The following is a 21,715-nucleotide window of genomic DNA, read 5'->3' on the forward strand; positions in this document are numbered from 1 at the left end:
ACAGGTAACTGCCACTATTAAAAAGGCAGTTTTATTTTTATAACTTTGGACCTCAGTGGGTGTTGTGCTTCTATCTAGAACATCAATGCCAGACTAAAATGCATACTATAAAGAAACTATAGTGATGATGAAAACATTATTATGTTCATTTCTCATGTCAAACATAATCAATGTTTTCTATATTTATCTGAATAGACATTGTGATATATGTACAATTAATTTGTCAGCTATTCCACAACACACCATACACTATAATACTGTATAAATTATCAACAATCATGTTTTCATTGATTGCTTAAATATAAAGACAATATCAAACATTTTGAAAGTTTTCTGCAGTAAAACTAAAGCATGCAAATCAATAATCTGCTATTAAATAAGACTTTACTTAAATCTATGTTTTAACTATTAGTCTATATGTACAAGGCAGACATATTGCATACACTGAACATTCACATATCATGTGATAACCATGCATTAAGCATTCACTGAACACTCAACTATCATTTAATTAATTATGTTCACTCACTAATCAACCATGTGGTAAGCATGCCTTAAGCATTCACTTAACACTTATCTATCATGTGATAGCATGCAATGTTCACTCACTAAGTTACCACATGGTCAGCATGCATTATTGATTTATTGACATCTTACCTGACATAGATATCATCATTTCTGTCAAGTAGTGGATATTCTTGTCCATGACTGTCTTTAGCTATGCTGTGAAATACCACCTGCTTGCCGTCCTCACCACTAGTTAATCTTCTACCATCCTCACCACTAGTTAATCTTCTACTCTTCCTTGATTTGGGTTTCATCACACTCTCTGGTACTTTAGCTCCAGCTCCAGTATAGACAAAATTTGGACTTGGGCTGGTACCTATATGAATAACAAAAATAACCCACTATGAGTGAAGTGAACACCAAATCGGAACCAAATCAGCCATGGCATGTCTACGAAATAGTTTATGACATGTTAAAATGTTATTTCCATGAAGACAAAAACACAGCTGTTGGTCAAAGTTGCATATAAATAGCAATTATGTTTTACATTTGTACCAACATGTCTCAGCATTTCTATGAAATAATGATGCATGGACACATAAATAAACAGAACCCAAAACATAAGTCACCATGTGAGGTGGTGGTCAGTATAATAATCAATAACTTAATCAATGTCTGCTACTTACTTCTTCTACCATCGTATTCCTCTTGTTCTAGCCTCCTCTGTTCTCTGTTTACAGCCGCTTCTCTCAGTAAATCTCCCATATGAGCAAGTAGTTTTCTTCTTGCATTATATGTATCACGTTCAGAGTGCGTTAAGGCATGGTATGGCATGTGAGCTATACGACGATCCTGAAAGAATTATATCACGATTAAAATAGATTAATAACTGGATTTGTTTCAATTTCAAGTATAATATTGAGTTTGTTTCAATGATACTTTTCCTAATTGTTTGTAACTAAAGTTTTTGTAACTAAGCTGCAGGTAGAACCAGGCTAAATATTCATATTTATTTGTATCAAATTTTATCTTATATTGAACATGAAATCTCTAACAGACAGACAGACACAAACAGTGAAATACACTCAGACAAACAGCATCCATAAACTGTGGAAAAAATACAAATGTATGAGGAGCGTTCAATAAGTAATGCCCATGACCCACTTCCAGTTCTCTCATCTAGATAAAATTTTGCATGTGTAATGATTTACATCTCTATGGGTTATGTTGCAAAAACAGCTCTGAACTAATTGTGGTTTCTGATTTAAAGGTGTTTGAACTGAGTCAGGTGTGAAATGGAGCCAGTTGAGTGCCGCGCAGTGATCCGTTTTTTGAAAGGACGTACACCAAAGGAGACTATTGATGAAATGAAAGAAACTTATGGTGATGATGCCCCATCATATGACCTTGTAAAACGCTGGCATTGTGAATTCAACATGGCCAGAAGTCTGTGGAAACAGCTCCCAGACCTGATCGTCCTTCTTCTGCCATTGATGAGGCATCTGTCTGTCAAGTTGAGGTAGCTATTTTAGAAGATCGACGTATTACTGTTCGCCAAATAGCCCAAGAGGTCAAGATTAGTACAGGGTCTGTGGAAACTATCATTCATGACCATTTGCATATGCATAAGGTGTCTGCCAGATGGATTCCCAGGTTGCTCACACCTTTCCAGAAGCAAGAACGCGCTGAGTGCTCGAGGATGAATTTGGAGATGTGCCAAGAAGATGAGTCAAAGTTTTCAAAAGACTGATTACACAGGATGAAACTTGGGTCCATCACTATGATCCAGAGACCAAAGCCCAGTCAATGCAGTGGAAGCACTTGGACTCACCACCTCCAAAGAAGGCAAGGGTGCAGCCCTCTGCTGGAAAGGTCATGCTCACAGTCTTCTGGGACCAGGACGGAGTAGTGATGACATATTTCCTGGCAAAGGGTACCACAATTACAGAAGCCTATTACGCTTCACTTTTGATAAAATTAAGAGAAGCTAACAAAATCAAGAGGCGGGGCAAGATCAGCAAAGGTATCCTCCTCCTGCAGGACAACGCTTCGGTCCACAACTCGCATGTCGCAAGATCAGAAGCACGGGTGTGTGGCTATGAAATCCTCCCCCGTCCCCCTTACTCTCCTGACCTTGCACCCTCTGACTTTCATCTCTTCCCAGCCATGAAGTTGTTTTTGAAAGGAAAGCGTTTCTTAGATGATGTAGCTTTGATTTCTGAAGTTACAACGTGGTTGGAGGACCAACCTGGGGTGTTTTACAAAAACAGTGTCTAGAGCTGCATCAAACGAGGGGAGAAATGCAAAACTCTGGTTGGTTCCTATGTAGAGAAAGACTAATAACTGTGCCAAGTTTTATTAATCTCCTGCTATGGGAAATGGATCAGGGGCATTACTTATTGAACGCCCCTCGTAGTGCCCTCATTAACTGTAAATAAAGAGCAAAGACACTAAAAATCAATACTGGATAATGTCATTGAGAACCAAATCATGCAATGATGGAATTGCATTTGAATGATTAATGTAATAGAAAATGATTGAGTACTAAGTAATGACTGAAGATGTCTGGTGAGTCAAGGAAACTAGTACACATGTTCAAACAAAAAGATTACTGTGTTCATACAACCCTGATAACTGTAATCATACAGCATGTATGTAATCAATACATTGTAATTATACAGTATGTAACCAATACATTGCAATGGTACAACATGTAACCAATACATTGTGATGATACAATATGTAATTAATATATTGTAATGATACAGTATATAACCAATACATTGCAATGGCACAATATGTAACTAGTATATTGTGATGATACAGTATGTAACCAATACATTGCAATGGTACAACATGTAACCAATATATTGTGATGGTACAGTTATGTAACTAATATATTGTAATAATACAGTATGTAATCAGGACATTGTAATGATACAGTATATAACCAATACACTGCAATGGTACAATGTGTAACCAATATATTGTGATGATACAATATGTAACTAATATATTGTAATAATACAGTATGTAACCAATACATTGCAATGGTACAACATGTAACCAATACATTGTGATGGTACAGTATGTAACTAATATATTGTGATGGTACAACATGTAACCAGGACATTGTAATGATACAGTATATAACCAATATATACACTGCAATGATACAACATGTAACCAATATATTGTAATGATACATTATGTAACCAATACACTGCAATGGTACAATATGTAACCAATATATTGTGATGATACAATATGTAACTAATATATTGTAATGATACAGTATATAACCAATACACTGCAATGGTACAATGTGTAACCAATATATTGTGATGATACAATATGTAACTAATATATTGTAATGATACAGTATATAACCAATACATTACAATGACACAATATGTAACCAATATATTGTAATGATACAGTGTGTAACTAATATATTGTAATGATACAGTATGTAACCAATACATTGCAATGGTGCAATATGTAACTAATATATTGTAATGATACAGTATGTAACAATACATTGTAATGATACAGTATATAACCATTACATTGCAATAGCACAGTATGTAACTAATACATTGTAATGATACAGTATGTAACCAGGACATTGTAATGATATAGTATGTAACCAATACATTGCAATGGTACAACATGTAACCAATATATTGTGATGATACAGTATGTAACCAGGACATTGTAATGATGCAGTATGTAACAATATATTGCAATGGTACAATATGTAACCAATATATTGTTATGATTCAGTATTTAACCAGGACATTGTAATGATACAGTAAGTAACCAATACATTGCAATGGTACAATATGTAACCAATATATTGTAATGATACAATATGTAACTAATATATTGTAATGATACAGTATATAACCAATACATTGCAATGGCACAATATGTAACCAATATATTGTAATGATACAGTATGTAACTAATATATTGTAATGATACAGTATATAACCAATACATTTCAATGGTACAATATATAACCAATATATAGTGATGATACAGTATGTAACCAGGACATTGTAATGGTACAACATGTAACCAATACATTGCAATGACACAATATGTAACCAATATATTGTAATGATACAATATGTAACTAATATATTGTAATGATACAGTATATAACCAATACATTACAATGGCACAATATGTAACCAATATATTGTAATGATACAGTATGTAACTAATATATTGTAATGATACAGTATATAACCAATACATTACAATGGCACAATATGTAACCAATATATTGTAATGATACAGTATGTAACTAATATATTGTAATGATACAGTATATAACCAATACATTACAATGACACAATATGTAACCAATATATTGTAATGATACAGTGTGTAACTAATATATTGTAATGATACAGTATGTAACCAATACATTGCAATGGTGCAATATGTAACCTATATATTGTAATGATACAGTATGTAATACATTGTAATGATACAGTATATAACCATTACATTGCAATAGCACAGTATGTAACTAATACATTGTAATGATACAGTATGTAACCAATACATTGTAATGATACAGTATGTAACCAATACATTGTAATGACACAGTATGTAACTAATTCATTGTAATGATATGTATGTAACCAATACATTGTAATGATACAGTATGTATGTAACCAATACATTGTAATGATACATTATGCATGTAACCAATACATTGTAATGATACAGTATGTATGTAACCAATACATTGTAATGATACAGTATGTATGTAACCAATCTAGTATAATAATCACACATAATTAACACAATTTGTTGAATGCATGCAATGTAGGAAAAATAAATGTATATAAGGATATCTCTCCTTAAAGTAACGTTTTACAATTGATTGTGTAAACTGATAAAATGTTGATACCATTATGTAATAAAATGACAAAGCTGCATACTGATAATGTTGACAATTCACAAGAAATGGTACAAGTATCAGTAGCATGAAAGATACCCAGATGTTGGCAATTGTTGGACAGTAAGTAAATCAGACATGTTAGTTTGTATGATATTGTAGAGACATCCTAAATACAAGGGATAAGGGCAATATATAACAACAATAACAACTGTACCCTTTTTTCTTTTATTATGATCTGTCAGTTAAACATGAAATACAATACACACAATTATTATATATGCAAATGTAGAAAAATGCAGTAGCATCATCATAACTGAACTTTACCAACTAAATTTACAATACTGCTCTAATTACAGATATACTGATTTGACAGAAAAGTACATATACATGTATAGCTTTGAATTATAGTTATTAAAGGCTGTATGCAGTTATGATGACACTGTCTCTTTAAAGTTGATTGTAACAAACACACTAATCAACATAAGCACGTAAATGCATGCAGAATGCTGAACAGAGAATGGAGGTCAAGACAGAATCAATTTCCCCAATTGAATTCTTTAGATATGAACATGTTATAAACAGACAGCAAGTTGGTCACATGACCTACCAAGTTTCCAAGTTATTGCATTATAAACTACACATCTATACAAGCATAAAGTGTCCCCACATAATTTCTATTCATCCCCATTATATGAACTTATATATGTATCGTACTGAACCAGACTAAACAGACATGCATCATTCATATCAAAACCAGAAAACATTAGATCATGCAGCAATCAGCGTAAATGCATTTAAGAACAGTCTTACCTGGTTAAACATCCAATAAGCATAATCTACCGCAGTACCCAGTGATCGTTTACTTCCCACTGCAATTGGTGCAAGAATATTAGCACCAGCTTCTATTAATTTGTCAATCTGTAATATAAATATTTTAGTAATGATATTTCTGTGACCCCTGACTGACACTTCAATGACGCGTTAATTGTTCAATATAGTCAAACCTCATTCTTCATACACTGTCAAAATTATAACAATATATATAATTAAAAAAATAGAAATTTTTATTTGACAACGATGAGATTGGAAGGTCTGAGTAGAAAACACTGCAAGAAGGAACAGCCTCAAAAGAAAAAACAGGTTCCCTTTTTTCAGATGCAAACCCTTTCTTACTACTTATTCACATACTTAGGTTTACTAATCAATTCTCACCAGTGCTATTCTTTGTTCTGGTGTTCTTCTATGTTCAAATGCTGTATTGGATGAGGCACACAAAGCACTACCAACACCATGACCTAATGGTAGACTAGGATTGGCTCCATGACATAACAATTCATCTATTGCCTGTAACAAATATTGAAAATGTTATTACCAAAGTCATTTGTTATTTAGCAGTCATTTGTCATTATCAAAGTCATTTGTTATTTAGCAGTCATTTGTCATTCACCATGGACATTTACGAAGTAATTTGTCATAAAACCAAATAACATTAACCAAAGTAATTTTTCATTTCATCATGTATTACTTACCAAATCATTTCCACTTCCAATAGCCAAAGACAATGGAGACTGTCCTTTGCACAGTACATTGGGATTAGCCCCATGTTCTAGTAGTAATCTAACCACTTGTTGGGCAAGCTGAAAATATTGCAAAATATGATAATCATTGAGTGATATTATGTCCTAGACCAGTGTTCTTTCTAACACCTTTTCTGAGGCACCTAAGTTTCCCAGTGAAATTTAAATCCCAATTCTTTTTAACTCCAGCCATTATTCATATACACCTGAAATCAAGTTTTTTTTGAGAAATCATAATGTTTCTTCTGCATTTTTTAAGGGGGGAGCACTGCATCACTAAAGTCATCCACATTTGTATCATCTCAAACTCATTTGTAATAATTTTTCAAATGAAGATTTGCAATATATACCCAGTATTTACAATATATACCCAGTATTTGCAATATTTACCCAGTATTTGCCATATATACCCAGTATTTGCTATATATGCCCCGTATTTGCAATATATACGCATGATTTTTAATGTCACTGTATTTGGTCTAAAACAAATTTATAAGCAGATTTTGATTAATGCAAATTACAAAAAGTTCATTCTTTAACTCCTTAAGTGAATTTCCATGCAGGAAGTCCTTTGTGAAAACTCAGGAACTCATCAGAACAGTGTTACCTGATAGTGGCAAGGCAATATCAATCAATTCCCTTATATAGTTATCAAAGAAGTAAATGCTATGATCACCTTATGATTGTCATCTCTCTGACATGCAATATGAAGAGCAGTACGACCACCAATATTATCACCACGCTCTTCTAATTCCATACTTAACAGACTGACACTGTCATCTAATCCAGACTTTACTCTCATACCCATACTGCTTGGTGAAATGTCATCATCCTGTCATAAAAAGACATCCTTTCTCAATAATAGCTATAAATAGCAAGTGTACAATGAATGATACCCAATGTTTCACTTGACATGATTATTACTACCTCTGGAATATCTTCTTCTTGTGCCCTTGAATTTGGATCAGCCCCTGCTTCCAATAATAACTTAGTAATTTGTACACCTTCATCACCGGGAATAGCAGAGGCAATATTCAATGGAGTCAATCCACCTTTCTGTGAAAACAATGAATTACAAGTTTATATAGTTCTAAGAAAAATTCACTCAAGCTAATTTATTTTATGACCATTCTGACGATGTACACACCACCTCAATAGTTGTTTAGCAAACTTTTCCCAGACAATCTAGAACTGGTAATTAAATTCAGATATTGTGTAATAAAACACATCCCATATTACGTACATATTACGAGTACTCTTTGTCCCATCTCTATTTTGAACTCTTATTATTAATCTATTGTTCATCGACACAATGGAGTTAACTAATATATGCGAGCAGCATGCCTTTTTTCTGTTAACCAACACTTTTCTTCAGAATCACTAGTTTCACTAGATTTACCAGTTTCAGACTTTGTTTTCAAACATTTTCCTTTTTAAGAGACATTGTCAATGGTGACAAGAACTGGGACTGTAACAGTGTTCTTATATCTGGAAATTCATTCTACTGACTGAGCTAAGTAAGTATTTGATGATGGAATGCAACAATTATTGAATTAGTTCTGGTTTCTCATTCATATACTTACTTCTTCTGACAATCTAAATGTAGTAGCAGCTCCTTTTTCCAGTAAAACCTGAACTGCTTCTACATCTGCGGCTTTTATTGCAAAGAATACCACGGCCATCGGCACACATGATGCATTTGGGTCAGCACCACGCCGTAATAATAAACGTATGGTACTTTCCATATTCACATGGCTGTTAAAACAATATGTTTGGCATCAGAATTGAGACAAAAACAGTAAACAAAATCAGTTTAGTTTGGTGAGACAATATGCAAATAATAGATGCAGAAAAAAAATTATGATTATCACACACCAGTTGCTTGATCAACCAACTTAAGTCAATGTGGCATAACTGCAAACCATTTCACAAGAAGCAACTTTTCTAATTGAGCCAGGAAACTGTTGAAATCTCGGCACCTGGCAGACTGACACACATAAACATGCAAAACCACATACACTGATTAGCAAATTTAAGTTTCAATCTTATGTGCACCACTAGAAATGAAAACAACTGTACCACTTGCATAAGGAGGTCAGTACAACATGGCCACAGAATCAGAGCAGTTGGCTTAGTAATTTTGCAAGCAGTATTTGGGGTAACTAGCCAAGAAAAACCTGATATTAGCAGGCTGAACTCATTCTCAATCAAAGAAAGCTTAGAAAGAACTCCCGTGTGCTGAGAGTATTGGAGACACATTAAAAATTAATTCAAAATTACTTGAACTTGATATATTGATGGAAACGCAGAAAACTAATTATGCAAATAAGGTAACTAATATGAACAGATTTAAGGTAGAGATGCAGTTTATTTGTGAATTTCAATCAAAAATAGTTTTTTTCGTTTTTTATATAGATTTTTATCTAAAGAACTGTGAAAATTTGACCAATGAATTCTTATTGGAACACCGTTAAAATTGCTGTTTATTTTCTGGTTAAAAATAAAAAACACTCACATGTGGCAATGTTTATGTCCAATTGCCTAATTTGCATGAGTAACCAAATAACAGGACCTTTGATTGACAATATGCAAATCGAAATTGTACGGGTCATAGTTCATTCAATTCACGCACATGTGCAATTATTCTCAAATCAGTTCTCGCTCGCTAGCAAACCAAACATTATATTTCCTCAGCGTTTTTTCCTAATTTTTATCAATACATTATGCATGGTGTGAAAAGAAAGAGGGGTAGAAAGAAGATTCAGATGATTTCTATGTCGGAAGAGGCAAAAGCTACACTGAAGGCATCAGCCCACCGAACGAAAAACAAAATCGATGTGAGCGTCCGGTGAGCGTCCAAACATGGCTTTCCCTGAAAGCATGAATCCGAGTTTCTGATTGACTGAGAGATTTTATTTTTAAATAATTGTTCTCAAAAAATAAACTGAGCATGTGAAGAATAATTTAACATTGTTTACAGTGATAACTGCTCATTGTCGAAACGAAGCTTACCCATTCACGTTAGTCACAATAAACATCATACTCTTGAATAGGCGTCAATGACTACGGTAAAACTTAGACTCTATTTTAGGCATCAGGAATGATTGAAATGTCCGAAAATGACGCCAAAATACACCTTAAAAGTCCCATTTTATTGTTTTTCTAAATCTCATCCCGAATTTACGGCAGAATCTGGTCCCTCAAATAAGGGACATGTGAGCTTTGATTCTAACCGGATATATTGCACTGGGTCGGGGAGATACAAACCTGTACTTCGATCATTCGCAAGTTTGGTGGTGGTGGTGCGAGACAGCTTTGTTTGCAACCGGACGAACTCCGTTTAATTCAATGAAGCAAACAACTGACAATGCTAAAATAAATTGCAGAGGTACGCTAAAATTAATTGAAAACAAGCAAATAATTTCAATGAAAAATAAATCACAGAGAGAGGTAACTTGATACATTACGGTAACAACTCTTTTGACGCGCTGACCGCTTCTCCGCGTCTGATGTTTTTTTTCCTTGTCATAATACTTACTGATTGATGATTTTGTTTTGATTTTTGAGTTTTTTAGCCTGCAACTCGGCCACGACCTTTGCTTTTTCCGTGAAAAATGGGTAAGTTTACGTCAATTTGACGGACATTCCATTTTTTTTAAACTAACGAAGCACACTGTTTCGCACTCCTATTTTTTTCATTTGCCGATTTCTATTCAGAAAAATTCGACCGCTCGAAAATGCACCTTCATTTTGCACTCTTAAAACATGTCAGATTTCCAACACTAATTATTTAAAACCGGTCGAAATTTTAGAACTTTTACGTTAGGAACTGGAGCTCTCTTCTTGCAGGCGACCATCGCCGGTAGTACAACATCATGTTTTGTACGACTGTCTTAGAAAATTTCTGAATAAGGCGTTGCCAAAATCGGAAAAAATAAAAAAATGCCTCCTTAAAAAACGAGCAGAATTCAAATATTTCTTTTAACAAATATGTTGCACTGGGAAAAATGGGATTGGAAACGATGAACAAAACTTCTGTGCCTCGTGTTTCGATTCTAGGATTACGCAATTATTCATTATTGTGCGTTCGCTTCCTGGAGTTGGTTCTCAATACTACATACAAATCATCAAGGATAAATAATTTAATATCCCACTTTGTACTCTTCACGGTAAACCATAGGCTCTGAAATACTCGTAGATTTTTTATTGAAAATACATCGAAGAGAAGCCATGATATTTTGATCGTGTGAAAAGGTCACCTTCCTAGGACCGCCCCCTGTTTAATAATTCATGAGATTACGTCATATTTACTGGGCATTGCCACGTGTTTTTACCGACCCCATCAAAACACTGGTATGAATGACGTGTTTCTGATTTATAAATTCAAGAGCAGTTGTTCTGCTCCAACGATTTTACATAAAATGTCTATGTCTATACGTTAACTTTCAATTTCAATAGTCTAGAAAGTATGACAAAGCAGTAATTCCCGGTTTAACGCGCAAATATGCAAATCAGCCTTTTTCTCGTCTTCTATTTTTGGTGAATTCTTGGGTTTTAAATTAAAATAGCTGATAGACGCTTTGGCCATTTGCCTCGAAATTTTCACACATTATTGACAAGGTGTTCCCCCTTCAAAATGCGTCCGGACAGTTTATTACGGCGAGTGGAACAAAAATAACAAGTCCGCGATTAACATGGATATATAAATTATGCAAAAATAGAAAAAAGTGAACTTTGAGGTCATGCTGTGCAACTTTGAAAGCCGTTAGAGAGATGAGTGGACGCATTTGAATTAGTAGTATACCAAGGTATCCAGTGATGTAATTTTACCCACAAACAGACTTGAAGTTTTTAAGCTAATTTTTTTAAAACCACTTTTGCCCAAAAAAGCATATTTTTGACCCAAAATCAAAAACGCATTCTGGATATTTAAAATAAAGACAAGTTTTACAAAGTTTGTATAATAAGCTTTCAGAAAATATATAACATGTTGGATATATAATACCATCTTCATTGTCTAATTACTCAATTAAAAAGCAAGCCAAATAAACTGCATCTCTACCTTAAGTGTAAAACTAATAAGGTCTGCACAATGTACCAAGTTTCATTGAAACGTGATTAGAACCAAAAAATTATTAATTATTATGCTAATTAGAGAATTAATATAAACAGATTTTAACCCAAAATTAATCAGGCTGTCTATTGTCCTAGAGCATTTATGTACCAAGTTTTATTCAAATGTGATGATCAATACTTGAGATATCAGTATTAATTAATTATGTTAATTAGGTGATTAAGAAGCATAAATATTTACCAAAAACTATCATGGTGTATAGTCCTAGGTTCATTGAAATGTGATGGGTACCCTTTAAAAGTTTCATTAAAATCCAATGAGTGGTTTTTTAGACAGTGCAACAGCCATAAAACAGCGAAAAAATTAACTAATTATGCAAATTAGGTAATTAATATGCACAATTATTTATCCCAAAATTAATCAGGTCTCTGCATAGTCCTAGAAGATCTATGTCGCAAGTCTCATTGAAATGTGATGATTAGTACCTGAGATACATTTGTATCAGGTGAAAATTAACTAATTATGCTAATAAGGTGATTAATATGCACAAATATTTACCCAAAAACTGATTAGGGGTCTGCACAGTCATCAAGTAACTATGTACCAAGTTTCATTGAAACGTGATCATTACTACTCGAAATATCAAAAGATGAAAATTAATTAATTATGCAAATTAGGTAATTAATGTGTACTAACATTACCCTAAAAACTATCAGGTCAGTGTAAGTTTAATTGAAATGTGAGGATTAGTACTTGAGATATCAGTGGAATTCAAAGCCGGAAATTGATTAATCATTATGCAAATTAGGTAATTAATATAAACAGGTTTTTACCCAAAACTAATCAAATCTGCGCATTAGTTCAGAGTATCCATGTGCCAAGTTTCATCGAAATCCAATGAGTGGTTCTTCAAATATCAGTGGAACAGTCATGGAACAGCTAAAAATCAGCTAATTATCATGCAAATTAGGTAATTAATATTTATGAATTTTTACCAAAACCTAATCAACTCTGCGCATTATCCCAGAGCATCTATGTACCAAGTTTCACCAAAATTTGATAAGTGGTTTTTGAGATAACGGTGGAACAAAAAAAGTGACATACATACATACATACATACAGACATACATACAGACATACAGACAGGGTAACTGCAAAGACTCCCTTTTGTGCTTCGCACACGGGAGTCAAAAATGGTCTACAGCCTGGCATATTACTTGTAACATTATCTTCACATTTGGTTGTCTTGTCCTAAACCTCAGTCATTTTAAAATGATCAATTTATGACAGAGTGCAGGATAGGATTTGCAACATTTGCCAATGCATACATGATTTAAAAAAACGTTGACATAACAGAGGATTGAATACAACATGCAGTCTTATTTTCAATATACCGGTACTGACAGATATTTTAACTTGGATAGAACAATCTATTTCTCCAGGTTCCATCCATATAAGGGCTTTCAAATAAGTTTTGCTGACAACACACCTTTAAGTCATCAGGATTTATAGCATTAAAAATAATGAGTGATGTCTATTCAATAATTGAGTGACTCATATATGACTGTGACAGCATGAATGTTACCTTTTGTTATGAAGGCTGTTTAAGGTAGCGAGAAGGTTTTGTGACGTTTTCAAATAAAACATTCTCTGTCTGTTGTCTCGTTCAGAACAGTAATTTAGGTTATATATATCAAAAGACTAAGTATAGAGGTGCAAGTTCGCACAAACTGGACAGACATTGTTTACATAATTATCACGTGACATCAAAATCGGCGAACCTTGTAAAAATGACTAAGTCCGCGATTGCGAGAGCACACTGCGGAATTTCCTGGTGAAATTTAAGTTATGCGTTGTCCGTAATCAAGTCCATTGAAATGCGTCTCTGATAATCAAAAGACCTATTATTCCGATTTCTATGCAGGTTTGTTTTTTTGTCCCCAAATTATTTCATACTTGGCACCTTTAACAGACTATTATTCTGTGACAAAGCATTTTCTTTAAAAACCCAGACATATTTCGCACCATCATTATCTTTTGAATGATAACTGCGAGTTTGAATGTCCTAGTCCGAAGGCACTTGATTTGGCGGCGGTCCCAATGAGTCGTACTCGATCAAAACTTCAACTCGAGAAAAACGCGAAAAACAGTTTTGGTTAATAAAACACTGTAGATTTGCTGCATTATTATAAATATACACTAAAAATGGCCAAACATATTAACCACTGATATCATAGAACTCATAAAGAGTGTCAGATAATGAATAATTGCAAGCTCGAGCGTGAAAAATGAAGAAAACTGCTGGCATTTGAGTCCGTACTCCAGGAACGTTCGGGTTTTCCATTGTTATGCAAATGAAAAACGAGGGATAATCCTCTGACAAACATTACTGTCCCACTGTACATGCTGACAGTTTACAAACAAGCTAATCCTTCAAGTGTCTCTGATAAGACATCTAAAAACGGTTTTCATGGTGAAACAAAATGGCCGATGTTTGAAAAAAAATTGCTGTGTCAGAGTGCGACACTGAGTGGCAGATTTTTCTTTGCCTCGTCTGTTAATGCTTTCTTTCTTTTCTTCGCCATTGCGTTAGAAAAAAAATGTATTAGTAAAATAGAATATTGACTTGGAAAATAAAATGATTTAAAAGAAAGTTGTGCAAAGTTACAGTACTCCTTTCGCATAACCTCCCGCCCGCTTCCGCTTTCCAATCACCTTTTTCTCTCGCTTTTGTGACCGCTTGTTGAATTCAACCGGACAATTTCCGCTTTATTTTTGACCGCGCAAACCCAGAAATATGACCGCCCACCTGCTCGCTCGCGCGCATTTAAAATTCAAACTAACAGAATAATTTCCGAGGTTTACATTGTCTTATAATTGTCTTTCTGGTTTTTATAGATGTTGAACTGATGACAACAGTTCAAATACTTTTTGTTTTAACTATATATAATTATATGCACGCAACCTGACCCTTTGACCTCGATTTGGCTTGGACTGAATATTTTATTTTAAACAATATTACAAGTACGACATGGTTGTCTGGGGTTTCTTTCCTGATTGTTGAGTCTTCGCAATGTGTTTTGTATAATTATTGTTGTTTTCCCCGATGCTGAAGGACCGTTAAGCTAAATGGCAGTTACATGCATGAGCTGAGTGAAAGAAAATATTTCTAAGCCTAAAATAAAACCTAATATTACACCTCTTTGTGTATTTGTTAACTTTACATATGTTTGTCATGACAGTATGTTTGTAAATATCTAGAAATATCTCGTCTTTCGTTGATGATTTCGATTGTTTGTTTGGAATGTCGATCCCCGTTGGTTTCTCCATACTGAGTTTAGAAAGGGCGTCGGTCAACACCGTTACAATCAGCCGACAGAAGACAAACATTGACCGTAATTCATGGGGATCATGTCCGTAATTTGCGGGCTGAAACCCCAAATAATTAATCAAGTATTATTATTTTAATATATATTTTATTTTACATCGCAAAACTAAACCATGCCCAAAACAGAGCTAGAGTTGTTCGCGGTGAAACAACCGCATTGAAGACGATGCAACTTCAGCTAGCCATTTCTTACCTTGAAATAAAAAAAATAAAAATTCGAAGAGCATCAGGGAAAATATTAATAATCATCCTTATCAATCGCTTGCTTTATTTTATTCGAATCCATGAAATTCACGATTTTTTTTAACATTGTTGGCAACTTCCGCGCTAAAAAAGATTGAAAATGTAGATGTGGTTATTTTGCAAAGTCATGTTGATAATACGGACAAATATGGTTCTGTGACCCAGGTCGTGCTCCGATCAGGTGACTCTCAACCAATCAATGATGTTGTAACAAAGCATATTTGATGCTAATTGAAGGGTCGTCGTACAATCCAATCACCGGCGTCGATTCACATAGTTTTTTGTGCTGTGGCAGGCTTCAAAATTATTCGCTGAAAAACATATATTTTGACAAACTGATGGAATTTGACCTTAGTTCAAAAAGAAAATACTAGGCTAAGATACATTAGAGTTCACGCGAATCAGTTTTCTCTGCAAGTTGTGAAATAAAGTAAACCAGAGTAGGGTCGATGATTTTCAGCCCTGAAGGCCACTAAATTTGACACGTTTTTCTTTTAAGCCCAATAAATTATTCATACATGTCAAGCTCTGTTTGATTTTTTCAGGGCATGTGGCCATTTTTAGTCGAAAATATTTTTTGTGGGGACACTTTTGCGGTACGTATACGGTATAGACCGAGCTCATTCAATGATCGTGACTTAATTTTAAAAATTGAATGTCAAATTTTACCAGACGTGGACCGATGTGGATTCGGTATCGTTATTTTCGGAAATAATCACTAACATTTCCTCGTTTCTCTGCTCTGTCAAAAGGAGTTACCTAGGCTTTTTTCACGTAACTGTCTCATTAAAATAAAAAAAAATATTACATCTAGAACAAGCACCCAAAACACGTAACAAGTGGTCTCAATTCAGTTGCTTTCACGATACAAGTGTCATACAACTGTCGTACAGAATTTAATAATAGTTAATACTAGTTGTATGTTCACACTTTACTATCAAAACCACCATTTCGACCACACATGTGCCAGTTTTCAGTGTTTGGGCGAGCGGTCAATGTTTTCAATGAGCGAGCGAGCGAAAAAAAAAACGCGATTAAAATGCGGTTGGTTTCCGGTCGGACAAGACCGCGTGGTCGGAAATTAAGCGATAAGCGGTTGATGTAAAAGCGAAAGGTTGGGCGAAATGAGTACTGTACGACCATGTTTCTCCGACGAAGTCTCGACTGACAATAATGCTGACAATGGACGTTAGATAAACACGCATTGTTTGCAACTGGAAGCTTATCACCCATTATATCAGAATCGTCAACAACAGAGTATACAGATAAGATGTTATCATTTAAACCCTTTCAAAGATAAACATTATGCAAATATCCACGAAACGCCAGTTGCAGTCTTTTCTGCTAGTGTTTTAAAACACTAATTTGAGCAACGTTATTTCGCAATTTCGATCTTTTGTAAACCTGGGGTGATGTATCAAAGTCTAAAGTAACTGTTTTATCAGTTTTTGAAAAATCAAGAAAAAAGTGAAAATTTCCCTTCTCGCTACCTTAAGAGACAACTTTACATGCGGAATTACAACAAAATTGGTTTTTATTGTTACACTAAATGTATATTAAAAATTAAATATTCATGAAGCAGTTATATTGACTTACTCAGCTTTGTTGACAGCCATTGTGCGTGCAAGTCCTAAATCTATGGACATTCTTGCACTTATAACACGTTTATTGGTACTCAGAGCGGTAGCAGTCCTTTCTAATAATTGCTCAGTTACTTCAATTTCAAGATTTCTCAAGCTGATGTTGGATTCAAAATCTTCAACTTCTGTATCATCTACCACTACTGATTGTAAATCTAATTCATTTTCTTTTTCATCACTTTTTATTTCTTCTTTTTTTTTAGCACTCTCTTTTAGAGCATCATCAACCTTGTCATCTTCTGGCATTTCGGTGACATCATTATCTTCTGCTACTTTATTCAGGTATGTTTCCGCTGTATTATGTCGAAACGAGCTGATTGGATAGAAGAAGACATGACAGGCCGCTAGTGCAGAGATGCCTTCATCATTCAACTTATTAACGTCAGCTCCGTGATCCAATAAACAGTTGATGACATCATTATTCATATTGACCTGTAACAATTCATATAGCACAAGATAATAATTCTCATAAACAGAAAATTTTTCTACATTTTTTTTTTCAAACAAGTGACATCAAATTTTAAGTATGCATATTTTGATATAGCGATTCAGAGAGGAAAAGAGAGGATGGGAGGCAAGTGGCCTAGAACATGCCATGAAATGTGGATTTTAACTTTAATTTCACCCATGGTAGATTTCATTTCAATGTACAAAACGCTATAAAATGTATCAAATCAACTATTGTACTTACAGCAGCTGCCAATAAAGCAGTGTTTCCACACTGATCAGCAACGTCCACATCCACATCACCATTAGTCAACAAATTATAAACCGTTTTCAAGTCTCCCTTTCCTGCTGCTTTAATAAACTTCTCTGAAGCTATCTCAATTGGGCCCTCCACAGCAAAACCACTACGATCACCTAAAGAGACAATAATAATTCTCAGTATACATTTATTATCTCCGTTTAAATGTTTTGTACTCTTGTGATTGTCTTTAATATAAAACAACTCTCCAACCTAGTCAGCCATCGAATCTAAAAAAATTAATTGTGTGAATTCAAGTTTTAACTTGGTGGTAGTTTGTGAAAAATTTGTACCCATAAAATAATAAAGTAACGAATTGCTGTAATGTGCACACAAACATGTATAAGAAATATGTTTCCATAGAACAAATATGATACATATATGGATTGAATGATCATCTTCTGATGATAATTAACAATTCAATGTACTATTTAAACAATAATGAACGACCCGCCAATGTGTGAAAACTCACTTTGTGCAACATATATGTGCAAGGCATGAGTGTTATTTGACTACCATGCAAGTGACAATATCACTTTTTATTTTTTATTTCTTCTTTAATACCATTTTTTAACATTTTAACATTGATTCAATTTTTGTTGATTTTTAATTTGTTATGTAATGCCACATTTGATTTGTAATTTATGCAGCTCCCATTTATTTATTTATTCAAATAGTGAGCCCCTGACTCAAAAAGGTTGCAACAAATAAATAAAATAGAGAGGTCTGATTCACTTCTGGTCATCAGAAATATGTTCTAGGCAAATGTTTTCATAACTTTTATTGTAGGATTTGCCTGGAGAGTAAACAAAATGTTCATAAGAATGCTACACGAAGTCACACACAGATATGTAATGTAGAGCATCTTGGTACTTTGAGGACAGCAGCTAAACACAATGTGCATATGAATTTCACAAATGACATGCAATCAAACACATTCATAATATAGCTTGAGGAAATTCCAAACTTTGTCTACTATCTCCAGCAAGGAAAGATTGTTGTAACCATTTTCATGTAATATTTTGATTTACTGTGTCTACCATTTTTGCACTATTAAAAGCGCTTAAGTAAAAATTGCCTGCATTTCTTGATCATTTTGTAAGTCTTCAAAATACAAAAAAAACAACAGTATTTTGGCCTTTCATGCACTTCTATTGGAAACCTGAAATCTTTGATGAATACATAAGATTGAACTCACTTACCGACAAGTAGCTTCTGAACATCAAAACTCATACTGGATTGCCGTCTTCTATGTTTGTACATGTGTGTTTGAATATTCATAAAACTAGGAGTATTATTGAGAGCTGTAATAACACAATTTTCTTCTTCGTCATCACAATTGTCATTAAAGAATACTTGATCATATTCACGTTTATCATAAGTCAAAGTGTTCATGTCTATACTATCACCTGAACTCGGCTGAAAACTTGTAAAGTCTGACATTTCATTTATCTTCTTTAATTCCTGACGTAAGTCATTGATTGCAAATTCATCTCCAATGCAGTTCGGTTTTTTTTTATTTAGTTCCTGTGTGACATATATTTGTTTAATATGTTCCTCTGAGTTGTAGTCAAACTCAGGGTGGTCCTTCATTGTAAATGCATCCTCAGTAGCTCTGCATAGTTTGACTAATCTTTCTCGATGCCACAAGCCAACATCTTGACTACCATCTTGGTAGGTCTGTATGCCTGGCCCATCTCTTTCATCATTTCTGTACAGCCCCTAAAGATATTCAAATATTTAATTATTGGATTAGAAAAGCTGTTGGCAATGATCACAGCATTGTATTAAGTGCCTGGCAAACAACAAAACAAAACAAAACAAAAAAGTTTCTGATCAATATATTGTTTGAAATATTATATTTGACTTCTATTTTAAAATTGTCATTAAAACGCACAATTTTTTCACTGATGTCTGCAATGAGGAACAGTAATTTTTCTGGGTTTAAGTGAATAAAGATATTTTTTTTTTCAAGGTATTAGTGATAACTTGGATATCACTCTTTATTATTTTGATTTGTGTAAGTTTTTAATATAGTCAAACCTGTGTTGAGCAATTACTTTCTATGTCAGCAGCTACTATGAGTTTACAATAATTATTATTTCTCATTCATTGGTATTGTATATGGAAAGTTGAATAACTAACTCATGAACACAAATATGACAATAATAGTGTTCAACTTTTTGTATAAAAAGTGTTATGTAAATGTTGATTTTTAGGCACAATTCATCAATTTTTAGTACAATTTATTTGTTTGAAGAAAATGTTCTGAAAACTATTATCCACACAAATTATTTCAATATAAATATATAGTGCAATTCATCCAAATTTTTCAACAATTACAATTTTGTGTGAAAAATGATGATACATTTTATCTGTATTTTGTAAGCAACAACATAAAATACAGCCATCTGATAAAAGTAAAAGAAGTCTGTCGTATTAAAGTTTTAATAGTAGCCAACTATAATTGGTTTCACATTAGAAAATAAAGCCAGTCTTAGGCATGATAAATGTGAAACAAGCTTACATTAAGGTAGAAGCCTACTCATAAATTAAAATACCCAGAATTTATTCATTTTGCAATAAACTATACTCCAAGGCAATCTAAGAATAATGACCTAAAAAAAGTTTGGGGTCACCAGCCTTTTTTTCGAGAAATTGATGGTTGTATTTAGCGAAAAGTCATCATTTTGACACTATTATAACACTTTTACCACAGGTTGCTATGGCAGAGATATTGTGCAATATCTTACAATCTAGTCTGGTGATATAGGTTGAAAAACTATATATTGTTAATGATGGAGTACTTTATGTTGTTCTGAATTATTTCAAAAATTTGGGTTTTAAAAAGTGTCAAAAAATGCAATTTTTCTTTAACATTGTGTTCTATGGACTTGTTCTAAAAATAGCAATTTTCAAGAAATATTAAGACACGTTTCTCAAAAATCATAACTGTAACACAAAATAATGCTATTTCATTGTATCATGAGACATTAGCTTCACAATTGTACATAATAAACTAATCAACATTGTCATGTGATTTATGACCAATTTTGTCAACAAATATTCTTGTTTGTTTTGATCAAATTGAAAATGTCAGTATAGAGATTTGTGTGAATTGTAATCATCTGCTATCGTGTGGACCTTGATAAACAGATTTATTTGACCAAACTCGTACCAAGGGCATTCACAGGTCATATTAGACAGATGTCTATTGTACAAAACTCGTACCAAGGGCATTTACAGGTCATATTAGACAGATGTCTATTGTACACTAGTCAATATAAACATAAATTGCATTGGGATTGCCCTATAAGGTGATCACTGTGGGTAGGTTCTCTAATATAAAGATGTGTTACACAGGTTTGACTGTGGAATAATACAGGGCCATGCACTCAAGGTCCTTAGATGAGTTTTGCTTAATAAATTCAATCATGAACTGGTTATTTCACACATGTGAATTCATAACACTTGTAATGTGACTATTTTTTGTTTGAATGCACATGAAATAAATCATGTTGTACTAGGTGTGTGAGGCATCACTGAAACACATCATTAATACCATTGAAGAGATTGAATCAAAAAGGTTTGCAGAATCAGAATACAGAATCATTCGTATC

At 33.7% G+C, this 21,715-nt stretch overlaps 1 protein-coding gene across 2 annotated transcripts in view; it reads right to left on the bottom strand.

The window, feature by feature from the left end:
- The window catches only part of LOC100375760 (ankyrin repeat and MYND domain-containing protein 1-like), a 33,785-nt gene that overhangs the window by 6,256 nt on the left and 5,814 nt on the right, over nt 1-21,715 (bottom strand). For both annotated transcript variants that reach the window (XM_085498475.1, XM_078008097.2), the window contains exons 3-13: nt 19,298-19,817; nt 18,042-18,211; nt 17,307-17,782; nt 8,589-8,760; nt 7,933-8,061; nt 7,682-7,837; nt 6,958-7,065; nt 6,641-6,772; nt 6,239-6,346; nt 1,194-1,359; nt 658-883 (exon numbers count right to left, since the gene is read on the bottom strand). In XM_085498475.1, coding sequence (XP_085354601.1) covers nt 658-883; nt 1,194-1,359; nt 6,239-6,346; nt 6,641-6,772; nt 6,958-7,065; nt 7,682-7,837; nt 7,933-8,061; nt 8,589-8,760; nt 17,307-17,782; nt 18,042-18,211; nt 19,298-19,817 — 2,363 coding nt within the window. The remainder of the gene's footprint in view (nt 1-657; nt 884-1,193; nt 1,360-6,238; nt 6,347-6,640; nt 6,773-6,957; nt 7,066-7,681; nt 7,838-7,932; nt 8,062-8,588; nt 8,761-17,306; nt 17,783-18,041; nt 18,212-19,297; nt 19,818-21,715) is intronic.

This window comes from Saccoglossus kowalevskii, chromosome 1, assembly GCF_978046115.1.
Source record: "Saccoglossus kowalevskii chromosome 1, keSacKowa6.1, whole genome shotgun sequence".
NCBI lineage: Eukaryota > Metazoa > Hemichordata > Enteropneusta > Harrimaniidae > Saccoglossus > Saccoglossus kowalevskii.